General features: G+C 45.1%; 5 protein-coding genes across 6 annotated transcripts in view; 1 reads left to right on the plus strand and 4 right to left on the minus strand.

Annotated features, from left to right (window-relative positions):
• LOC307208972 (uncharacterized protein) overlaps positions 1-1,890 on the minus strand; it is a 62,545-nt gene extending 60,655 nt beyond the window's left edge. Inside the window, exon 1 of the mRNA XM_079964034.1 lies at positions 1,875-1,890. The gene's annotated coding sequence lies outside the window, so the exon portion shown is untranslated. The remainder of the gene's footprint in view (positions 1-1,874) is intronic.
• LOC307210988 (vomeronasal type-2 receptor 26-like) overlaps positions 1-25,183 on the plus strand; it is a gene marked incomplete at its 5' end in the record, with an annotated part of 266,099 nt that overhangs the window by 156,037 nt on the left and 84,879 nt on the right. The gene's annotated exons all lie outside the window — the stretch shown is intronic.
• LOC307208685 (uncharacterized protein) overlaps positions 1-25,183 on the minus strand; it is a 63,491-nt gene that overhangs the window by 31,968 nt on the left and 6,340 nt on the right. The gene's annotated exons all lie outside the window — the stretch shown is intronic.
• Positions 1-25,183, minus strand: part of LOC307208687 (uncharacterized protein) — a 29,055-nt gene that overhangs the window by 3,841 nt on the left and 31 nt on the right. Inside the window, exons 2-3 of the mRNA XM_079963555.1 lie at positions 9,787-9,944; positions 9,539-9,665 (exon numbers count right to left, since the gene is read on the minus strand). Of these exons, the coding sequence (XP_079819681.1) occupies positions 9,539-9,665; positions 9,787-9,944 (285 nt within the window). The remainder of the gene's footprint in view (positions 1-9,538; positions 9,666-9,786; positions 9,945-25,183) is intronic.
• LOC307208404 (uncharacterized protein) lies at positions 5,043-25,168 on the minus strand. Its single transcript, XM_079963027.1, has 4 exons — positions 25,040-25,168; positions 24,751-24,877; positions 8,655-8,738; positions 5,043-8,074 (listed from the first exon to the last, which is right to left on the minus strand). The coding sequence occupies exons 1-4, from the start codon at positions 25,112-25,114 to the stop codon at positions 6,369-6,371; spliced, it is 1,992 nt and encodes a 663-aa protein (XP_079819153.1). The 5' UTR covers positions 25,115-25,168; the 3' UTR covers positions 5,043-6,368.

A 25,183-nucleotide genomic window follows, 5' to 3' on the forward strand; every position in this document is an offset into this window, starting at 1 on the left:
GGCATCCGTCCTGAGAATGGGGATGGGAGACAGGGTCTCCCTGGTGGAAGCCCAGCACCTGAACTGCAGGGTGGGGAACCTCACACCCAGGGGCTAAATTGGCCCTCAAATCCTTTCTCTCTCTCTCTCTCTGGCCCTCAGGAACGTCCCCAGTGCCACACCCTCTTTCCAACGCTTCCCAGCTGCCTCCTGGGGGGCTTTTATGGGGGTGGGAAATATCCCTGGAAGGCAGGCAGCTCCTGGACAAAGCTCAGAGTCAGCCCCATAGCCCCACCAATTCTGTCCTCTGCCCTGCCCATCAATCAGGCTGTCATCCTGGCCCACCTTGCAGGGTTCTGGTGTGAGCATTGCCCAGGTGGCATTTCTTTAATTGCTCCAATCTTTGCTTTGAAGCTTTTTAAAGCTCCTGAGACCTCCTGAGACCTGGCAGGCTTCTGAGATCTGGACTAGTTTCAAATCCTGCCATCCATGGGCCCATTTCCCTTGCCAAGCAGGAGGGAAACCGACAAGGTGCTTTTTCATGCTTCAGGAAATGGAAAATGCGCCTCTTCCCTCCAGTTTTGGGGCACAAAAGCAGCACACCAACCCCCCCCCCCAAAAAAAACATGGGAAACCCAACAAGGCTCTTTCCATTGTGCCAAAGCAACCTCAGCCGGCCAGACTAGGATTTCTGAAAGGGGAGCTGGGGGTCTGCCCCCTTCCTTCTCACATCAGCCTCTTTCTTACTAAGGAAGCTCCGGAGGCCGATTTCCCTTGACACTGTCCACTTCTCACCCCCCCCCATTTGAAATCTCCCCCAATCCAGAGGTGACTCTGTTCTCCAGCTGCTGCCACTTCCTCTCCCCTGCTTGCCCCCCCATCTCCGCCCCACTGAGGCAGGGGCTTCAGCAGCAGATTTCGTTTTGTTTTTTTAAAAAAATAATTTTTATTCATTTTTCAAACACATAATAAAAACAAAGCACAAAACAAAAACTCAAAACACAAAACAAAAGCATACAAAACATTTAAACAAATATAACTTCAAAATTGTATTTTCATACACCTTCTTTCCTTCGACTTCCCCATACCTCCCCATCCCTGCATCCTTGTTTTATGGTTCTTTAGCAACCCTTTGGTCAATTTATCTTGATTCCCTTTCATTAAATTTCCTTTAGTTTTTTAGTTACAGCTGTAATTCTCTGTTTCTTACCCCTTGACATCTTAGCATTCCTCAATTTTACAACAGTTTTTAAGATATATTTTAAATTTCTTCCAGTCCTCTTCCACTGTCTCCTTCCCCTGGTCACGGATTCTGCCCGTTCAGCAGCACATTTCGGAGGGGGGCAGATCAGGGTCCTGGAGGAGCTCACCCCCCCCCCATCCCGGCTCCCTGACGCAGGAGGCAGAGCCTGGGGGGAGCGATGGGGGGGGGGAGCAGTGAGAAGGGAGATGAAGGGTGTTAGGCAGAGAGGAGCATCCCAAGGTGGGATGGGGCTGCCCCCCCCCCCTTTGAACTGAGAAGGACTGACTTCTGCGTCAACATGCCCAGGGTGGGGCTGCAAATCCCTTTGTAATTAAGTTCCACTGGGGGGGGGCACCCTTTTGTGGTTCGTCTCAAGGGTCTTCGCTGCGCTTCAAAAAGGATCTTGCAATGCAAACCCTGTTGCGGGAGGGGGGGGAAGACCCCTCTTTGTAGCCAGCTGGTCTGCATCTCGCCCGCCCCCCATTCCCACAGAGAAAGGGCGAAGCCTCTCCCTGCTTTCCTTTCATTGTTCCCTCCCCCATCCTCCCGCCTCCTTTCCCAGCTGCCATTTGAAGATTCAGGCGGAGGGAAAGCAAATCCTTCTCCCACAACACCCCCCCCCGTCCCCAAATAACCCCCAAATATGCGGCACCTCTTTCTCCTCTTCTCCAAGTCCGCTTCTCTTCCGGGAATGAAGATGGAGACCCCTCCCCTCCAAATTGCCTCTCCCCCCTCCAAAAAAACCTTCCTGCCTTTCTAGGAAGCGGAGCTCATTAACTCAGAGGGAGGGGGAGGGACAGCAGATCCGCCCCCCCCCCCTGCAAACAGAAATGCCCTTCCTAGCCCGCAAGCCCTATATTCTCGTTTATTTAGTGAGAAATTCATGGGTTGAATTTCTGGCAGCAGTAGCGAAAGACGACCCCCCCCCCCCATTTATAAAAAGCCTCCTCCTGGGAAGGGGTTTAGAACAGTAACAAGACAACCCTAAAGGCTGGTCCAGTGTCATTACAATGGGTACCTTATTTAAAAAAAGAGGGAGCTGATGGAGAAACTTAGACTTTGTTATATTTTCGGGGCGGGGGGGGGGGGACAGCTCAGTGGTAGAGCAGTTTCTTTGCATGCCGAAGGTCTCGGATTCCTACTCTCACGTTTGGTGTGCGTGGTCCATGTCTTCTGGGGAGGAGCTTTTTATCTGACCTCCAAAATCTCTAAACAATCTATCTGTCCTTATTCAGCATTTACCTTATTATAACCATATTTGACCCCATATTCTACGCTTCAAACTAAAGAATTAATTTCCTTTCTGTTCACAGCCCATGATGGAAGGAAACCTCTAAAATAACAATAGAGGTTTGGATCAATAACATCTGGACCATTAGTCTGTCATAATGCCTCACATGCCATTAGTGTCTAATCAAAGTTATCTCCAAAAAAGACACCTTTGACACAATCTGGCCCATTGCCCAGCCCTTCCTAGCTCGCTTTTATCAGCCAGGATGGGCAAGGATCAAGGAGACAGGTGGTCGGTTTCACTTGTCCAAGCAGCCTGTCCACATCCTCGGAGGTAACAGATTGGAACTGATCCCATGTAACAAGGCTAGACAGGACTCTAGCACTCTCCCGCCCTGGCCCTGCTCCCATGGTGGAGTCTACCTCTTTCCACTTTATCTGCAAAAAAACTTTGCAAAATCATTGCAAAAGATATTGGGGTCTTTACCAGGCCCCAGTGGCAAAAGTGGTTCCGTTAAATTGCGAACCACCTGAAAGAGTCTCCTGCTGCTATTTTCTGCAGATACGATAGAGGCGGTGAAGAAAGTCCTCTTCGCCATTACTATCGCCACTTTGTAGGCTCAATGTTGAGCTCTAACCCGGTCAGATTCAAAATGGGTTTTCCACCACTGGCGCTCCAGCCGTCTCAGTGATTGTTTCATCGCCCTCAGCTCCGGGGAAAACCACAGGGCTGTCCGGGCTTCATGCAATCAGAGAGGGCACTTCAGAGCCAGACAGTCAATAGCCCTGGTTAACTCCACATTCCAGCAGGCCACCAAGGAATCATCTGGAAGGCTATCAACATGAGATAAAGCATCCCCTACCACTCTCTGGAAACCATTTGGACCCGTTAAGTGGCGGGGGGGGGCATCCGAATTGGTCCCACCTCCCTGCAGAGGGGAAGGGTTGAGGAGAAGTCCAGTTGCACCAGGAAGTGATCTGACCATGGCACTTCTTTAGTTTCGCTTTTACTTCATATCAGATCACCTATGTCAATAGAGGTGAACACCAGGTCTAAGGCATGTCTGTGACTATGAGTTGGGCCAAACTTATTAAGTGACAGCCCCATGGAGGCCATGTTTTCTATGAAGTCCCGAGCGGCCCCTTGTTAAGGTCGTGTCGGCATGGATGTTAAAATCCCCTAGGTAGGACAACCAAACTAGGTGTCTCCAGGAGAACATCCAATACACCAAAAGGAATCCTGTACTGCCCCTATTGCCCAACTTCCAGAACATGCACTCAGAGAACTGGGTCTTCCCAGTAGGACACCTGATGCAAGCTAGTGACTTCCTAAAAATCACTGCAACCCCCCATTTCCCGCCCACATCACCTGGCTTGCATGCGTACGAGAAACCTGGTGGACAACCAGTGGGAAGGACATGCCTATCTGCTTCATCCAACCAAGTCTCTGTCACACATGCCAGGGCAAGTCCTCCATCCACGATCAAGTCATGGATGGAAGTGGTCTTATAAATCACTGACCTGGCATTGCACAGCAGCAACTTCAGTTCATGTGGATCTACCTTGTTGATTTTGGTATCCACCTCGTCAAGACCAGACCCAGAGGCAGGGATTGTCTTCAAACAACAACTAAACCTGCCTCCTCAGTAATGACATGGTCTGGTCTTAGCATAACTCCTCCTCCTACCCATGATCACTAAGACTGGGTGTCCCAGCACATCCCCCCCACCCGTGGAACCTGCCCCAGCCATTCTGTTGGTCGGGACCCACTCCCCAGCTGCCCTGACCCTCTCCCCTTAAGAACCAGATACAAACTACCGGTATATAAAACAATAGAAACAAACAGAAAACTATGAAGCCCCAAGCCAGGTGGAAAGAGGCAGGGCAAGTCCCTTCATAGAATATAAACAACATAGGGCGCTTTAAAGATCACTTTCCAGTCTATCTGTGTTTTCATTGTTCCTTTATTGCAATTAGAATAATGGGTTTTGTGCTGCTGTTCTTATAACAGGGAGTTGGACTAGAAGACCCTGGAGTCCCTTTCAACTCCACACTTCTATGATTCTAGAGCCAATCCTGCGTGCTCCACTTTTCACAACTCTCCATTCCCAAATCTCTCTGCCAAAGATCAGATATCAAGTGACTCTCAGCACATGTTCACTCAAAATGACCCCCCAGAGTTATGTTCTACAAACACCTAATGGCACATTATCTCTTTCATTATACTTGCTATTAGGAGACATTACCTTCATTGCTTTAATACAGTGGTGCCTCGCAAGACGAAAAGAATCCGTTCCGCAAGTCTCTTCATCTTGCGAAGCAACCCTATTAGCGGCTTAGCGGATTAGCGCTATTAGCGGCTATTAGCGGCTTAGAAAAAGGGAGAAAAAAGCGAAAAAAATTGCAAGACTCGCAAGACGTTTTTGTCTTGCGAAGCAAGCCCATAGGGAAATTCGTCTTGCGAAGCGCCTCGAAAAACGGAAAACCCTATCGTCTAGTGGGTTTTTCGTCTTGAGAGGCATTTGTCTTGCGGGGCACCACTGTACATATATGTACAACTTTCCACACAAAGACCAGAACATCAAATACACTCCATGCATTTACAATGGATTTTTCCCTATATGAGTTTGTTGATACGAGGGACAAAGTGAACTCAGTGGGGAAATCTTGGCACACTCCATAAAACTAAATGGGTTCTTCCCTGTGAGAGTCCATAGGTGTTTATTAATAACTCCATTATAATTGAAGCACTTCCCACACTCCATTCATTTAAATGGTTTCTCACCCATGTGAGTTCGTTGATGTCTTGGAAGAGTTCCACTCTGAATGAAACCCTTCGCACAATCCATACATTTAAATGGTTTCTCCCCTGTATGAGTTTGTAGATGTCTTGTAAGTTTTCTACCTTCACTGAAGCCCTTCCCACAATTCTTACATTTAAATGGTTTCTCCCGGTGTGACTTTGCCAGTACACATTGAGTTTCCTACTACAAATGAAGCACTCTCCACACTCCGTTTATATGGTTTCTCTCACATGAGGCCGTTGATGTACAGTAAGTTTTCCCCCTTGACTGAAACCCTTCCCACACTCCAAACATTTATATGGTTTCTCCCCTATGTGAGTCCGTTGATGTACAGTTGTCACAAAAACAGAGTTAAGTCCCTTTTCACCTTTATCATAGTGTTTCAAGAAAGACAAAATGACACAATTCTCTTCAGATTACCACCCTTTATTGATTAACAAGTAATAAGCAATAAGGACTCATTCATTCATCACTCATTCATCAATCATATTTTTAGTTTTCAGGTTGTCCTACTTCACCCAGACATGCTGTCATCCTGCTTATGTCATATTTTCGCCCAATTATTTTTGTCCATCCTGATTTCGCCTGGTCCATTGGCTAACTCAATAGTTCTTTATCTTCCATTTAATCATTTCTTTATCTTCTGTCTTCAGAGTCATAGTGCCATCTGATCCCACTCACTTCAGACACATCTCCATTTATATCTTCCATTCATACCATTAAGCATACTAAATATATCATCAGTTATACCATGAGATCACTTGTGATCCTCACAGACTATCCCTGATCGACTATTCCTATGATTTAATAAAGACATTTCACTAAACCACATATATTCTTTAAGAAATTAACTATATATCTGAACATTAGTATTAATATTGTGTCATTCATTACATATGTTACATTAGTTACGTATAAATGTTACATATGAATGGCATCCTTCATAAAAGGCACCCTTCATATTCTTGTCAGAATATAAAACAAGGTGTAACTTTCAGTCGTAACTGAAAGAACAGCGTCAACCCTACATCAATGCTGTTGTTTGATACCCTAGGAAACTCAAAACCAACTATTTTGAAAGAACACCCTTAATACTAACATAGAAACTTTATTCATACAGAGTTTATGAAAAACGCCTTTCCAGCCTCACACAGTAAGTTTTCCCCTTGACTGAAACCCTTCCCACACTCCAAATATTTAAATGGTTGCTCGCCTGTGTGAGTTCGTAGATGTGTTGTAAGAACTCCATTCCGACTGAATCTCTCCCCACATTCCAAACATTTAAATGGTTTCTCTCCTGTGTGAGTTCGTAGATGTGTTGTAAGACCTCCATTCTGACTGAAGCTCTTCCCACATTCCAAGCATTTAAATGGTTTCTCTCCTGTGTGAGTTCGTAGATGTGTTGTAAGAGCTCCATTCTGACTGAAGCTCTTCCCACATTCCAAGCATTTAAATGGTTTCTCTCCAGTGTGAGTTCGTTGATGTATAGTAAGGTTTGCATTCTGACTGAAGCTCCTTCCGCACTCCATACATTTAAATGGTTTCTCACCTTTGTGAGTTCGCAGATGTGTTGTAAGAGCTCCAGTCTGACAGAAGCTCTTCCCACATTCCAAACATTTAAATGGTTTCTCGCCTGTGTGAGTTCGTTGATGTTTCGTAAGAGCTCCTCTCTCAATGAAACCTTTCCCACACTCTATACATTTAAATGGTTTCTCGCCTGTGTGAGTTCGTTGATGTTTCGTAAGAGCTCCTCTCTCAATGAAACCTGTCCCACACTCCATACATTTAAATGGTTTCTCCCCGGTGTGACTTTGTCGGTGCACAATGAGTCTCCCCCCTTCACTGAAACCCTTCCCACACTCCAAACATTTATACGGTTTCTCCCCTGTGTGAGTTCTTCGATGTATAGTAAGTTGTGAGCACTGACTGAAACCCTTCCCACACTCCATACATTTAAATGGTTTCTCCCCCGTATGAGTTCGTTGATGTCGGGTAAGGCTTCCATTTTCACTGAAGCTCATTCCGCACTCCATACAATGAAATGGTCTCTCCCCTGTGTGATTCCGTTGATGTACAGCAAGTTTCCTCCTTTGACTGAAAACCTTCCCACACTCCATACATTGAAATGGTTTCTCCCCAGTGTGATTCCTCTGATGCCCATTAAGCGTTTCCCTATGACGGAAGCTCATTCCACACTCCACACATTTGAATGGTTTCTCCCCAGTGTGAATTCGTTGATGTCTTGTAAGAGTTCCACTGTCAATGAAGCCCTTCAAACACTCCATACATTGAAATGGTCTCTCCCCTGTGTGAGTCCGTTGATGTACAGTAAGTTTTCCCCTTTGACTGAAAACCTTCCCACACTCCATACATTTAAATGGTTTCTCCCCTGTGTGATTTATCTGATGCATATTAAAGGATTCCCTATGATAGAAGCTCATTCCACACTCCACACATTTATATGGTTTCTCCCCGGTGTGAATTCGGTGATGTACTTTAAGAGCTCCACTGCCAATGAAACCCTTACCACACTCCATACATTTAAATGGTTTCTCCTCTGTGTGAGTTCGTTGATGTCTTGTAAGTTTTCCCATATCCCTGAAGCTCTTCCTACAGTCCATACATTTAAATGGTTTCTCCCCTGTGTGAGTTCGTTGATGCCTTTTAAGAGCTCCACTCTCAATGAAACCCTTCCCACACTCCATAAATTTAAAGGGTTTCTCCCCTGCGTTAGTTTGTAGTTGTGTCCTAAGGTGTTCACTCACGCTGAAGTACTTTACAGATGGCCCCTCAAAATTCTGATTGCCTTCTCCAACACCTGGTTTAAAGGGGGGGGGGGGAGAGATACTGTTAAGTATTCAAGAAAAACAAAAAGAGAACTTAAGATACAGCAAGACCAGTCAGCACTTTCTCTTATTTTAACACCTCCAGCCTTCCTCCCTCTCCTATGAACCAAATTTTTGGGAAAGGAAAGGAAATCTGAAAATAATCTCCAGAACCCTTAGTATCCAGTTCTACCTTCAAATTGCATGTGCTGAGGTGAGGCATCTATGGCCCTCCAGATGTGGTTGGACTCTAAGAACCATCAACCCAACTAAAAAAGTCCAATGACCAGGGCTGATGGGAGTTGTAGTGCAGCAACATCTGAAGGGACACACTTCCCCCATCTTCCCCCTCTTGTGAAAATGCTATGCCTCTGTATTCAGTTTTCTCCTTCCTCCCTGATCTGTAATATCTCGCTGATACATTCCAACCAGCTGTAGACATCACCTAAACCTGCACCAGGATGCTGGAAAAGATGGGCCCTCATTCTTATCCAAAAGGGCTTTTTTTATATTCCTACACACTGAAAGGAGACATAGAAAGTTACAGCCTCACAGCAAAGTGGAAGTATGTACCTCTCAATTGGTCCAGGACAATATCCCTGTATTTTTCTGTTCCAAGCGAGGAGATGAGCTCAGATCTGAATATCAGAGTCTCTGCTATGTGGAATAAGTAAAGCAGAAGCATTGTTTATGTCATATGTGACTGTAAAAATATTCAAAACTATTAATCTTGTGAAACAAAGACATCAAAGTGGCCCATTAAAAACTAATAAATAACACGGACCAGGAAGGCTCATGTCTGTGACTCTCTTTGTAGATTCTACATAGGTGTTTTGGGGAAATTCATACCACAATATCAGTTATGAACAGTTGCCTACTGACAAAAGTACAGTGTTGCTATAAACTACAGTCTTCAACATCAACTTCGGTGGGCTGGTCATGTTGTTCGGATGCCTGATTATCATCTTCCAAAGCAATTACTCTATTCCCAATTTAAGAATGGAAAGCGAAATACCGGAGGATAATGAAGGAGGTTTAAAGACGCTCTCAAGCCAAATCTAAAGAAATGCAGTATAAGCACAGAAAATCGGGAAACACTGGCCTGCGAGTGCTCCAGTTGGAGAATAACCTTTACCAAAGGTGTAATGGACTTTGAAGAAACACAAACTCCGGACGAAAGGGACAAACAAACTAAGAGGAAAGCATGTTTGGCAAACCCTCACTGTAATTAACTCCTGCCTGGAAACCTATGTCCCCACTGTGGAAGGATGTGTGGATCCAGAATTGGACTCCACAGTCCCTTACGGACACACCATTAAGACCGTGTTCATGGATGACAATCTTACTCGGCTACAAGGGGTCTCCAAAGTAGAAGACACAGCAGGAATAAGTGGTTCAAACAGCAGATTCACAGCTCCAACGTCTAGCAGCCAAGAGGAATAAAAATGTGCCCTCACCTAAAGAGGCCACCATCTCATAATTCTCCTCCATGACTTCCTTGTGCAGAGCTCTTTGGTCTGGATTCAGTAGAGCCCACTCCTCCTCTGTGAAAAACACAGCGACCTCCTCAAAGGTCAAGAGGGCCTGGAAGAAGAAAACAAGAGCTTCTCTTAGATCCCCATAATCCCCACTCAACACAGAGGGAGGCTGGGTGGTCCCATCTATGCCTCTTCCCTCCTCCTTGCTCCCGTTGCTCTTTCCCTACCTGAGAAAGCTGCCTGGCTCCTCTTTCCACTCCATCTTTAAGAAGAGACCGTTCAGAGGGTGTATCAGAGACCATTGCGCTGCCAGTGGAAAGGACGGAGGGGGAGGAGGCGCAAACTGGGCCACTTCTGGGACTCTCGCAGCTGTTGCCACGATGCACTTTATCCTTATCTTTAAGGATAAAAACGCAAAAATTATTATTATTATTATTATTATTATTATTATTATTATTGTTATTTATATACCGCCCTATACCCTGAGGTCTCAGGGCAGTTTACAGAAAGGCAGATTTATTTAGGGTGGGACACATTTACACAGACAGCATTAATATTCACAATGAAATATAAATTACTAACGGATACCAAAGATAGGGGCGGCTTCTCCCTGCCAGATTTACGATTATATTATATTATGAGGCGTCCTGCTTATGCTGGCTTAGAGAATGGATAATATTGGAAAACGAAGATATATTAAACCTTGAAGCTCAGGAGAATAGGTTTGGTTGACATGAATATTTATGGTATACACACACACCCAATATATATATATATATATATATATATATATAGTATATATATATATATATATATATATATATATATATACTAAAGGAAGTAAACCAGGGACCAGATCTCCTGTGGGTCCCTTCCAGGAAGTGCAAGGCAGGGAACTGGAAGGATGTAATCCTTTCTACAGGAACTTTATAATACTATAAAAATGCCTCAGTCTTTAGGGAACCTTCAGCTTCGGATTGTAAAGCTCTAGGATCAAATCCCAAACTCTTAATGAAGCTTCACAGAAAGCATTATGGTCAGTACCTCTGCAGACCTCGCTTTTCCTTTCCTCCAAATAACCATCCAGGAAACCGATTTCTGACCCTTTGATACATTTAGAATACTGTATAGAAAATAAGGGAAACTCCTAAATCTGCAGTCAGAAGAAAACAAACACCTGGAGGGCACCAGGGTACAGAAGCTCCATCCAAGGGGAGCAGATGGAAATATTTAGAGCACTCTATGCGCTAACATGGATTGTAGTTTAGGAGACAGAAATACAAAGTTTAGTGGCTTATGGGCCCCTAGCCCTTCCTCTTAGGAACGTGTGTGTGTGTGTGTGTGTGTGTATGTATGTACCTTTTATATCCCCTACACTGTGAGGAAGTGCAGGATGAGGATCCTTCCAGAGCATGGGAATGTGAGACTGGGTCTCCCTGGTGTAAGCCCAGCACCTGAACTGCAGGGTGTGGAGCCTCAGACCCTGGGGCTAAATTGGCCTTCAAGTCCCCCCTCTTTCTCTCTCTCTGGCCCTCAGGAATTTCCCCAGCACCACACCCTCTTTCCAACGCTTCCCAGCTGCCTCCTGGGGTTTTTTGGTGGGGCTGGAAAAAAATCCCTGGAAGGCAGGCAGCTCCTGGACAAAGCTCAGAGTCAGCCCCATAGCCCCACCAACTCTGTCCTCTGTCCCGCCCATCAATGGAAAGTGGACCCTGGAAGGCTGCTCAGGAGCAAATGTGGCCCTCAGGCTGGAGAACAGTCTCCGCCCCTGTTCCAAACACTAAACTGGTTCTAATTATTGTGCCAAAGCCTTCCAGCCTGACAGACTAGGATTTCTGAAAGGGGAGCTGGGGGGGACCCCCCCTCCTTCCTTCTCACATCAGGCTCTTTTTTACTCAGGAAGCTCCGGAGGCCGATTTCCCTTGACACTGTCCATCTCTCACCCCCCACCCAATTCGAAATCTCCCCCCCTCTCCCCCAATCCAGAGGTGACTCTGTTCTCCAGCTGCTTCCACTTCCTCCCCCCTGCTTGCCCTCCCGATCTCCGCCCCACTGAGGCAGGGGCTTCAGCAGCAGATTTCGGAGGGGGGCAGATCAGGGTCCTGGAGGAGCTCACCCCTCCCCTGAAGCAGGAGACAGAGCCAGGGGGGAGCGATGGGGGGGGGAGCAGTGAGAAGGGAGATGGAGGGTGTTAAGCAGAGAGGAGCATCACAAGGTGGGATGGGGCTGCCCCCCCCCCTTTGAACGGAGAAGGACTGACCTCTGAGTCAACATGCACAGGGTGGGGCTGCAAATCTCTTTGTAATTAAGTTCCACTGGGGGGGGACCCTTTTGTGGTTCGTCTCAAGTGTCTTCGCTGCGCTTCAGAAAGGATCTTGCAATGCAAACCCTGTTTGGGGGGGGGACCCCACTTTGCAACAGGATTGCCTGCATCCAGCCCCCCCCCCCCCTGATTCCCACAGGGAAAGAGCGGAGCCCCTCCCTGCTTTCTTTGCACCCCCCCCCCCCCGCAATCCTCCCGCCTCCTTTCCCAGTCGCCCTGTTTGTAGATTCAGGGAGAGGCAAAGCAAATCCTTCTTCCCCCCCCCCCGCTCCCAAATAACCCCCCCAATATGAGGCACCTCTTTCTCCTCTTCTCCAAGTCCGCTTCTCTTCCGGGGTTGTGCATGGAGACCCCTCCCCTCCAACTTCGCTTCTACTTCCCCCGTCAAAAAAAACCCCACTTCCTGCCTCTCTAGGAAACGGAGCTCATTGGCCCAGAGGGAGGGGGAGGGGCAGCCCTGTTCAGGGAAGTTTTTAACGTGTGATTTTACTGTATTTTTGGTTTTTATGGAAGCCGCCCAGAGTGGCTGGGAAGGCCCAGCCAGATGGGCGGGATATAAATAATAAATTATTATTATTATTATTATTATTATTATTATTATTATTATTATTATTATTATCCGCCTCCCCCTCCCTGCAGACAGAAATGTCCTCCCCAATTCCGGGGAAGACCTGTTTTCCTAGGGTGCCATTTATTTGGTGAGACAGTCACGGGTTCAATCCGCAGCAGCGAAAGAGGACACGCACACCTTACTTCTGAAAAGGGGGGAAAGAGGGTGGAAGGGGTTCAGAGCAGCAACTTACAATAATATTAAAGGGTGCCCAGACCCCCCGAGTGCCGCCAAGCGCCCTTGTTTTCCAGGGACACCTCTGGATTTACAGAAGCCATCCTAGTTTCTGATTTAATCCCGGAATGTCCTATTTTCCATAGGACATTCCTATATCCATTGGATAAATTTTGGAGGGAGTTATGTGAACCCTAAACCAAAGAGATAAGTAACATCTGAAAGGCAGCCCTGTATAGCGAAGATGTTTAATATTTTTCAACTTATTTTGCAAAAAAAAAAAAAAAAAGCTGTTTTTGAGCTATTTTGAACTATCTTTTAGCAAAACCAGCAAAAATGGCACTGCCAACATGGGACATTTTGCCTATTTTCACCCAGGCACTGCTTCCAACTACAGTATACTGGGTATGTCTGAGAAATTCCAGACATATGGAAACCCTACTGTTGAATAGGACGTCTCTATTCGGAGAAATTCTGGTGGGTATGGGGCGGTCCGGTGTCTTTACAATGTGTACTTTTCAAAAAGTGGGGGCCAATGGACAAAGTTGGGCTTTGCTTTGAGCGGGCAAAGCTCAGTGACAGAACAGTTGCTTTGCATGTAGAAGGCCTCAGATGCAATGCTTTGCATGCAGAAGGAAGTCCCAGGTGCAGTCTTAATATCTTACTGACCAACTGTCAGGGATTATTAAGACGTCGTTCCTATTGGTGTTTTGCAACTTTGACCTGTTGAAGGACCTTAGCCAGACCTTAGCAGAGCATACGCAGAGTTCCAGAAAGCAATCAGTTGCAGGCAGGATGGACAAAGCAGGGACAAGACGCTGCTAATGGTAACTTGGTTACTTAGATGTGTTTATTATTTACAGCAGACTCTACAAGTTACTATATACAGGAACAGATACGGATCTTAACCAGCTCTCTCTTAACAAACTCTCAGAACTCAGAACACCACACTGACCAACAAACTATCCAGTCAGTAAGGTCATAAGTCATCATGCCTGTGTGAGACCTCAACCAATGGTAAAGCTGTATCCAGGGTCCCATATCTCCAGGCAGATAACTCCTCTCTGCTCAGTCATCCTTGGCTGTCGCCCAAATCTTAAATGACATAATAGGCATCACTGAAACCTGGTGGGATAAGTCCCACGATTGGAATGTAATAATGGAGGGATACAATCTATTTCAGAGAAACAGACCAGACAAGAAAGGAGGAGGAGTGGCGTTATATGTCAGGGATGTGTATACCTGTGAAGAGATCCAAGATTTAGAACCTCAAAGCCAAAACAAAATAAAAAAATTCCTTCCAGTAGCACCTTAAAGACCAACTAAGTTAGTTGTTAGTTCTTCAAAGCCAAAGTGAGAGCATTTGGGTCAAAATTAAGGGAGAGAAGAATAACAGTGACCTCATTGTGGGAGTTTACTATAGATCCCCAAGCCAAACGGAGGACATAGATGATGCCTTCCTGGAACAGATGGCCAAGCATGCAAAAGGAAGGGAGATAGTAGTAATGGGGGACTTCAATTACCCGGATATTTGTTGGATGTCAAACTCAGCCAAGAGCATAAGGTCAAACAGATTCCTCACTGGCCTTGCAGACAACTTCATTGTCCAGAAAGTGGGAGAAGCAACAAGAGGAACAGCCATTTTAGATCTGGTCCTAACCAATGTTGATGACCTGGTTAGTGGGGTAGAAGTGGAAGGATCATTAGGCGCGAGTGATCATGCTCTGTCCATTAAACTTTAATTAGTTTAATGTTAAGTAAACGTCCAGTGCGCTTCCAACGCCATAAATCTTATCTTAGCAGAGAATTTTGTGCAGCGGTTGAAGAAGGCAGGAGAGGCAGTACCTTTCAATGAAGAATCCTGGAGCAAGCACTTTGGAACTCAGGAAAAAACTTTATTTACAAAAGCAAAACCCTGGCGATAAAGCACACATGCTTTTATCTCCAGCATAAAGAAAAAACTTTACTCTAAACTTAACTCATATCAGCAAACACGCCCACGGCCACAAACTGAGTCTGCGAGTCAGGTCAAGGGGGAAAGAAGGGAAAGAAACACGGTGAACTGACTCTTTATACAAACTCACTCACATTCCTGGATGCTTAATGACTTCCAGCTGCTCAGTGATTAGAGCGACTTGTTACCTCTTAACCCTTTAATACCAAAACCCCCTCTCGCTCGTAACACTGAGCTGTACCAACCTTAATTCAAATTTAAACCTGAACAGAAATATTTATGAGATTGCGGACTCAAAGCTTTTGTAAAACCATCTGTGAGATTTTCTTTGCTTGGACAATACTTTAGTTCAATTAAACCTTGTTTTACACTTTGGCATACATTTTGATAATGGATATCCAAGTGTTTTGTGTGTGCCTTGAATTGACCTGATTTAGCTAGTTTAATACAAGGTTGATTGTCTTCCCACACTCTGATAGGTAGGGAACATTCTCCAAACAATTCTTGTACCAGTTGCTTATAAAATTCCAGTTCTCTACATACATCTGATAATGCATTGAACTCAGATTCAGTTGAACTTAAAGCTATAAGTGATTGCTTTCTTGATCTCCAACCAATTACTGCATTTCCAAATTTTATCGCCATTCCTGACACTGATTTTCTATCTGGTCCAGCATCTGCCCAACTGCTGTCGGCCCAACATTCAAGTTGTGTGCTGCCCTCTGCTGATAGTTTTAAGCGAAACCTTTTGGTAGTTTGGAGATACCTTAAAACTCTTTTTACTCCTTGCCAAGCATGCATTGATGGTTTTTCAGCTTGTCTGCACAGCATGTTGACAGCATATGTTATATCGGGCCGAGTCCACTGTGCAATGTGGAGTAGACTGCCTATCGCTGACTGGTAAACCCCGGGATTACTGAACTCTGCCTGTTGCTCGGCTTGAGCATCCTTTGTGTAACTTAACTCCATTGGGGTTTTAACACCAGCACAGTTGTCCATTTTAAACCTTTCCAGCAACTGCTGGATCTTAGCTTCTTGGCTAAGCCAATAGTTCCCATTTTCATCTTGTTGAATTTTAACTCCTAGATAAACAGATACAGTGCCTAGTGATTTTATCTGAAACTTTTCTCCAAGCTTTGTGGCAAATTGTTGTGCAAGTTTATCGTCCTTTCCACTGTATAATAAATCGTCAACAAATATCAAAACTGCTTCTTGTTCATATCCCAAGCCCTTTAGATAAAGACACGCATCTGCTGTGCTCTTTCTGAACGCCATGCTCTCTAGAGCATCGTTTAAGCAGGAATTCCAATTACGGGCGGACTGTTTCAACCCATAAATAGATTTGTGTAGGCGCCAGACCTGGTTTGGCTTGTCTCCTTCAAAACCTGGTGGTGGTGTCATATAGACTTCCTCCTGTAAGTCTGCATTTAAATAAGCCACATTGACATCAAAATGAAACAGCTTATTTCCCTTCTTAGCTGAAGAGGCTAGAAGCATTCTTAATGACTCCGATCTTGAAGTAGGGGCATAGATTTGAGAATAGTGAACACCTTTGCGCTGCGAAAATCCTTTTGCAACTAGTCGGGCTTTATATTGCAACTCCTCAGTAGTTGTGGGCTTTAAACGATATACCCATCGACAACCTACAGCTTGTTGCCCTTTCGGAAGCTCTGTACTTGTAAACACACCGAGAGACTTCATTGAAGCCATCTCCTTTTCCATTGCTTCCTGCCACTTTACGGCTTCTGAGCTTGGAAGCTGTTGTACCTCTATATAGCTATCTGGCTCACACTGTGCCATATTTACGTATACACTTGTCACCTTAAACCGCTCTGGAGGTTTGCCCTTTGTGGCACGGTTTGACCTGCGCAATTGTTCCTCTTGTGCCCCCTCTGACTGTTGGCTGTCAGAATCTGTCTCAGACTTTATATCTGGATGCGCCTCTAGGGATAAAGACCTCCGTTTAGATACCTCCCTTGGGCTTGGTGTTGCAGGCGACCTGCTTCGCTTTTGCTGTCTGCTAGGCCTACTGACTGGCGATGTTGGAACACTCCTAGATTCTGGCTTTTCTACCTTAGGAAAAGAACCTTGTGCCTGGTCAGAATCTGTATCTGAACCATGTGCACCATCCCCTTCTGGCTCACCACCCTCTGGACTTTCATTCTCAGCATAAATACCTATATCATCTCTCAAAATGTCAGGGTTAGCATGTAAGTGAGTCCATCCGGACTGCTCACAAAATTCAGCGCTCCTACTGATGACCACTCTTGTAGTATCCCCATTTGGGTTCACGAACCTCCAAGATTTGGCGTGTGGTTCGTACCCACAAAAGATGAGTTTCCTAGCCCTTGGACTTCCCTTTTTCCTTAACGCTTTTGGGATAAGTACATAGGCTTGAGATCCAAACACCTGAAAGTAATTAACTTTAGGTTTCTTCCCGTATAAAGCAAAATATGGCGTAGTGTCAATTACCGAATTATATACTCGGTTCAGAATATGAGTAGCCGTCTGCCAGGCTTCCGCCCAGTAACTTTGAGGGAGTTTAGAATCAAACAACATAGAGTTTGCCAACTCTTGTAGAACCCTGTTTTTACGTTCGGCCACGCCTCCTTCTTGGGGGGAATAAGGTGTAGACAGACGATGCTTAATTCCCTTTCTCTTAAAGAAATTCTGCAACACAGACCCGGTAAATTCTGACCCTCTGTCTGTCTGAAAAGCAAGTACTCTAGTACCGAATTCAAGTTCTACTGCACGAACCCAATTTTTAACTGTTTCTGCAGTATCTGCTTTTGTTTTGAGAGGAAAAAACCATGTGACTTTTGTTTTGTCATCCGAGAAACACAGTGCATACCTCGAACCTCCCATGCTAGCAACAGGCATTGGGCCACATAGGTCCATATGCACAAGTTGGAATACTTTGTCAGATTTCCTATCTGAACTGGGATAGCTGCATCTATGAACCTTTGCCCTTTTGCATGCAGTACAATCCAAATACTTAGTACATTTCTTCATTTTGCACCCTTCTGATAATTCGGGTTGCCTTTTAACATACTGAAAATTAATATGTCCCAAACGGCGGTGCCATAAATGAACACAAGAATTATGGGTAGGCAAGTTCACACAACCAGCATGAACCTGTTCAACTTCATCTGGACTTGTCTCAAAATAATATAACCCATTTCTGCATTCCACCTGCAAAAGAGATACGTTATTCTTTGAAATAGTGCAAACCCCATTTTCAAACACAGTTTTAAACCCATCTCTATCAAGTTCTGACACAGACAAAATACACCCCTTCATTCCCTTTAGCACATAGGCATCAATTTCTGTATGCAAACAATTCAAGAACACTGTGCCTACGGTCTCTAAGGAACGCTTAGTTGAATCTGCCATTGTCACAACTTTAGGGGTTTGCAAATGCCTGCAATTCTGCAAACGGACACTAGATGGCACCACCAGGTGGTGAGATGCACCACTGTCGATCAACCAGCGTAGATTGCTGCCTTGGCCACGCCCTTGCATCAACGCCATTGCTGAAGCCATGTGCTGTGTGCTGTGGGAGTAGCCACGACCTCCTCCTCTTCTCCGACGTCCCCTGGAACTCCTTGTCTGGTAACTAGGGGTAACGGCCTTGGTGCTGTCTTGACCAGGTTCACGTGTGCAGTTCCTGATTAAATGGGAAGAGGAACCACAGCGAAAACAGTGTCTAGCTACAAAAGCATTTACTGTATTCTCAAACTCAGCATCCCCACTCTTAGGCACAGCACAACTCCCCTTTGATGACAAACCTCTTTCTCTTTGCCTTTTGTCCTGTTCATCTGCAAGCCGAGAAGAAATGTATTCAAGGGTTAATTCAGCTGAAGGCATAGATTCCAAAGTTAAAGCTAGAGTCTCATAGCTTTTATCAAGAGAAGACAACAATATGTATGACTGCTGCTCCATAGAGAAAGGAATGCCCAGCTGTCTTAGTTGATTAAAGGCAGACACCATTTTGGCAATGTGTTCTTTCACACACGCTCCCGGTTGGAGACGTAAATCAAACAAACATCTTGTAGCATGGATCTTGGCCCCCGCAGTGTTTCTGGAATTTAACCGCTGCAGAACCGTCCAGACCTCATGCGTGTTCTTTAACTCAGAAACATAAGGCATTTGCTCTGGTCCCACTGCCCAAACTAGTAGACCTTGGGCTTTCCTGTCGCGTTTCTGTGAAGCTGCTGCTGCTGCTTTGTCTTCTGCAGAGGCGTCTGCAGCTGCCTGTAAAGGCGATGCTTCAGTGCAACTCCACAACTCTTTTGCTTGCAACCAAACCCTTACTCTAGCCTTCCAATCTTGCCAATTTTTCCCATTGAGTCGCGTAAACGGGACAGCAAAACTTTCCTGGGACTCTGCCATCCTCCCTGGGGCTTAGGAACGATACTCACACACCTGTAGACCGTCTCCCAGCATCTGAGTTGGCTCCTTGAGGCATAAGACGTCTTCCAGTGAGTACAAACTGCGCAGTGCCTGTTTAAAACTTTTTTTTCTAGGCATGTTGCAGGACTCAAGTTGCTTTGAAGGCTTTTGTTTTCGGCAACCGCTTCTGTCTTCGCTCCAGTCCTTTCATAAATCGCTCTGAACTGCACTCCTTATCTCCTTCTTGACGTACAAACAGCCATAACCTGTCCATTAAACTTTAATTAGTTCAATGTTAAGTAAACGACCAGTGTGCTTCCAATGCCATAAATCTTATCTCAGCAGAGAATTCTGTGCAGCGGTTGAAGAAGGCAGGAGAGGCAGTACCTTTCAATGAAGAATCCTGGAGCAAGCACTTTGGAACTCAGGAAAAAACTTTATTTACAAAAGCAAAACTCTGGCGATAAAGCACACATGCTTTTATTTCCGGCATAAAGAAAAAACTTTACTCTAAACTTAACTCATATCAGCAAACACACCCACGGCCACAAACTGAGTCTGCGAGTCAGGTCAAGGGGGAAAGAAGGGAAAGAAACACGGTGAACTGACTCTTTATACAAACTAACTCACATTCCTGGATGCTTAATGACTTCCAGCTGCTCAGCGATTAGAGCGACTTGTTACCTCTTAACCCTTTAATACCAACATGCTCTTCTGAAGTTTACTATACAGCGGAAAGGAGCAGCCAAGCATACTAGGACTCAATTTCTTGACTTTAGGAAAGCCGACTTCATAAAACTTAGGGAAGTGCTGGGTGAGATCCCATGGACAGTAATACTAAAAGGAAAGGGAGTTCATGATGGCTGGGAGTTTGTTAAGAGGGAGATAGTAAAAGCACAACTTCAGGCAATACCAATGAGAAGGAAACATGGAAGGTGCCTAAAGAAGCCAGGGTGGCTATCTAAAGAACTTTTAACCGAATTAAGATTAAAAAAGGATGTGTACAAAAAATGGATGTGTACAAAAACAAAGTCAGAAATGCTAAAGCACAGAATGAACTCAGGCTTGCTAGAGAGATTAAAAGTAACAAAAAAGGCTTTTATGGGCATGTCCGTAGCAAAAGGAAGAACAAAGAAACAGTGGGGTCACTCAGAGGAGAAGATGGTGAAATGCAAACAGGGGACACAGAAAGGGCTGAACTCCTCAATGCCTTCTTTGCCTCAGTCTTCTCTGATAAAGAAAACAATGCCCGACCTGAAGAATTTGGAGCAAATGATTCAGCAGAGGAAACACAGCCCAGAATAACTAAGGAGATAGTACAAGAATACTTGGCTAGTTTAGATGTATTCAAGTCTCCAGGGCCAGATGAACTGCATCCAAGAGTATTAAAAGAACTGGCAGATGTGATCTCAGAACCACTGGCAGTCATCTTTGAGAATTCCTGGAGAACAGGCGAAGTCGCGGCAGACTGGAGGAGGGCAAATGTTGTCCCTATTTTCAAAAAGGGGGAAAGAGAGGACCCAAATAATTATCGCCTAGTCAGTCTGACATCAATACCAGGGAAGATTCTGGAGCAGATCATTAAGCAAACAGTCTGTGAGCACCTAGTTACAGATAGGTAGCCGTGTTGGTCTGCCATAGTCAAAACAAAATAAAAAAATTCCTTCCAGTAGCACCTTAAAGACCACCTTAAAGATCTGAAGAAGTGTGCATGCACATGAAAGCTCATACCAAGAACTAACTTAGTTGGTCTTTAAGGTGCTACTGGAAGGAATTTTTTTATTTTGTTTTGACTATGGCAGACCAAAACGGCTACCTATCTGTAACTGGGTATCTGAAGAAGTGTGCATGCACACGAAAGCTCATACCAAGAACTAACTTAGTTGGTCTTTAAGGTGCTACTGGAAGGAATTTTTTTATTTTGTTGTGAGCACCTAGAAAGGAATGCTGTGATCACCAATAGTTAGCATGGATTTCTGAAAAATAAGTCATGTCAGACTAATCTGATCTCGTCTTTTGACAGAATTACAAGCCTGGTAGATGAAGGGAACGCAGTGGATGTAGCCTACCTTGATTTCAGCAACGCATTCGACAAGGTGTCCCATGATATTCTTGTAAAGAAGCTGGTAAAATGCGGTCTTGACTATGCTACCACTCAGTGGATTTGTAACTGGCTGACTGACCAAACCCAAAGGGTGCTCATCAATGGTTCCTCTTCATCCTGGAGAAGAGTGACTAGTGGGGTGCCACAGGGTTCTGTCTTGGGCCCGGTCTTATTCAACATCTTTATCAACGACTTGGATGATCGACTCAAGGGCATCCTGATCAAATTTGCAGATGACACCAAACTGGGAGGGGTGGCTAGCACCCCAGAGGACAGGATCACACTTCAAAATGACCTTGACAGATTAGAGAACTGGGCCAAAACAAACAAGATGAATTTTAACAGGGAGAAATGTAAAGTATTGCACTTGGGCAAAAAAAATGAGAGGCACAAATACAAGATGGGTGACACCTGGCTTGAGAGCTGTACATGTGAAAAGGATCTAGGAGTCTTGGTTGACCACAAACTTGACATGAGCCAACAGTGTGACGCGGCAGCTAAAAAAGCCAGTGCAATTCTGGGCTGCATCAATAGGAGTATAGCATCTAGATCAAGGGAAGTAATAGTGCCACTGTATTCTGCTCTGGTCAGACCTCACCTGGAGTACTGTGTCCAGTTCTGGGCACCACAGTTCAAGAAGGACACTGACAAACTGGAACGTGTCCAGAGGACGGCAACCAAAATGGTCAAAGGCCTGGAAACGATGGCTTATGAGGAACAGCTAAGGGAGCTGGGCATGTTTAGCCTGGAGAAGAGGAGGTTAAGGGGTGATATGATAGCCATGTTCAAATATATAGAAGGATGTCACATAGAGGAGGGCGAAAGGTTGTTTTCTGCTGCTCCTGAGAAGCAGACACGGAGCAATGGCTCCAAACTACATATGCTTTAATACATATATGCACAACATTCCATACAAACACCAGAACATCAAATATTCTCCATGCATTTAGAATGGATTTCCCCCTATGAGAGTCAAAGTGAATTCTGTGGGGAAAACTTGACATCTCCATGGGTTCTCCCCTATGTGAGTCTGTAAGTGATTATTAAGAACTCCATTATAACTGAAACACTTTCCACACTTCAAACATTTAAACCGTTGCTTCTCTGTGAGATCGTTGATGTTTTCTAAGAGTTATGCTCTTACTGAAGCACTTTCCACAATCCATACATTCATATGGTTTCTCCCCTGTGTGTTTGTTGATGTTTTTTAAGGTTTCCTTTCTGACTGAAGCTCTTTCCACACTCCATACATCTAAAGGGTTTCTCCCCTGTGTGAGTTCGTAGATGTACAATAAGTGCTCCATTGTGAATAAAGCTCTTTCCACACTCTGTACATCTAAAGGGTTTCTCCCCTGTGTGAGTTCGGTGATGTCTTGTCAGTTTTCCACCTTCACGGAAACCCTTCCCACACTCCATACATCTATATGGTTTCTCCCCTGTATGAGTTCGGTGATGTCTTGTAAGTTTTCCACCCTCACTAAAACACTTCCCACACTCCATACATCTATATGGTTTCTCTTCTGTGTGGGTTTGTTGATGTTTTGCTAGGTACGCGCTTTTAGTGTAGCTCTTTCCACACGCCAAACATTTATATGCTTTCTCCCGTGTGTGAATTTGTTGATGTTTGGTAAGGTTATTACTCTGCCTGAAGCTCTTTCCACACTCCATACATCTATATGGTTTCTCCCCTGTGTGAGTTCGGTGATGTCTTTTAAGTTTTCCAGCTTCACTAAAACCCTTCCCACACTCCATACATCTATATGGTTTCTCCTCTGTGTGGGTTTGTTGATGTTTTGCAAGTGACCCACTTACAGTGTAGCTCTTTCCACGCTCTATACACCTAAATGGTTTCTCCCTTGTGTGAGTCCGTTTATGTTGAGTAAGGCTTGCACTCCTAATGAAACTCTTTCCACACTCCATACATCTATATGGTTTCTCCTCTGTGTGGGTTTGTTGATGTTTTGCAAGTGACCGATTTTCAGTGTAGCTCTTTCCACATGCCAAACATTTATATGGTTTCTCCCCTGTGTGAGTTTGCTGATGTTTGGTAAGGTTATTACTCTGCCTGAAGCTCTTTCCACACTCCATACACCTAAATGGTTTCTCCCCTGTGTGAGTCCGTTTATGTTGAGTAAGGCTTGCACTCCTAATGAAACCCTTCCCACACTCCATACATCTAAATGGTTTCTGCCCTGTGTGAATTCGTTGATGTACAGTAAGGTGTAAATACTGTCTGAAGCTCTTTCCACACTCCATGCACTTAAATGGTTTCTCCCCTGTGTGAATCTGTTGATGTCTAGTAAGGTTTGAAGACTGTCTGAAGCTCTTTCCACACTCCATACATCTGAATGGTTTCTCCCCTCTGTTAGTTTGTAAATGTGTGCTAAGGTGTTCACTCACACTAAAGTACTTCACAGGTGGCACCTCATAATTCTGATTGTCTTCTACATTGCCTGGTTGAAAGTTGGGGGAAAGAAAATATTGTTAGGTCTTCAAGGAAGAAAACAAGAGAAATTAACATGCAGCGAGACCAATCCGCACTTTCTCTTATTGTAACAAATCCAGCATTCCTCCCTCTCCCATGTACCACATTTTAGGAAAGGAAATCTGAAAATAATATCAAGAACCCTTCATATCCAGTTCTACCTTCAAATCCCATGTAACAGTGAGCACCAAGAGAAACCTTCTCTGCTGACGTGCTGACGTGAGGCATCTATGGCCCTCAAGATGTGGTTGGACTCTGAGTAGCATCAACCCAAGTAAAGATGGCCAATGGCCAGGGATGATGGGAGTTGTAGTGCAGCAACATCTGAAGGGACACACTTCTCGGTAGAGCCGCCCGCCCAGTCGAACACCCTCCCATCAGATGTCAAGGAAATAAACAACTATCTGACTTTTAGAAGACATCTGAAGGCAGCCCTGTTTAAGGAAGTTTTTAATGTTTGATTCTATTTTTAATATTTTGTTGGGAGCTGCCCAAAGTGGCTGGGGAAACACGGGCAGATGGGCGGGAAATAAATTATCATCATCATCATCATCATCATCCAATTGCAGAATAGCCTTTACCAAGGCATCATGGACTTTGAAGAAGCACCAACTCAGGATGAAGAGAAGAAGAGTTTGGATTTGATATCCCGCTTTATCACTACCCGAAGGAGTCTCAAAGCAGCTAACATTCTCCTTCCCTTCCTCCCCCATAACAAACACTCTGTGAGGTGAGTGGGGCTGAGATACTTCAGAGAAGTGTGACTAGTCCAAGGTCACCCAGCAGCTGCATGTGGAGGAGCGGAGACGCGAACCTGGTTCACCGGATTACGAGTCCACTGCTTTTAAACACTACACCACGCTGGATGAAAGGGAGAAACAAGCTAAGAGGAAAGTACGTTTGGCAAAGCCTCACTGTAATTAACTCCTGCCTGGAAACCTATGTCCCCACTGTGGAAGGATGTGTGGATCCAGAATTGGGCTCTACAGTCACTTACGGACACACCATTAAGACCATGTTCATGGAAGACAATCTTATTCGGCTACGAGGCTTCGCCAAAGAGGCAGACACGGCATGAATAAATGGCTCAAACAGTAGCTTCACAGCTTCAATGTCTAACAGCCAGGAGGAATAAAAATCTGCCCTTACCTAGAGAGGCCACCATCTCATAATTCTCCTCCATGACTTCCTTGTGCAGAGCTCGTTGGCCAGGATCCAGCAGAGCCCACTCCTCCTCCGTGAAAAACACAGCCACCTCCTCAAAGGTCAAGAGGGCCTGGAAGAAGAAGAAGAAGAAGAAGAAGAAGAAGAAGAAGAAGAAGAAGAAGAAAACAGAGCTGCTCTTAGATCCCCATCATCCCCACTCAACACAGAGGGAGGATGGGTGGTCCCATCTGTGCCTCTTCCCTCCTCCCTGCTCCCGTTGCTCTTTCCCTACCTGAGGAAGCTGCCTGGCTCCTCTTTCCACTCCACCTTTAAGAAGAGACTGTTCAGAGGTTGTCTTGGAGGCCATTGCGTTGGCAGTGGAAAGGACGGAGGAGGAGGAGGAGGAGGTGTAAACTGGGCCACTCTTAGCTGTTGA

This window comes from Podarcis cretensis, assembly GCF_951804945.1.
Source record: "Podarcis cretensis genome assembly, chromosome: 2".
In the NCBI taxonomy this organism is placed as follows: Eukaryota; Metazoa; Chordata; class Lepidosauria; order Squamata; family Lacertidae; genus Podarcis; species Podarcis cretensis.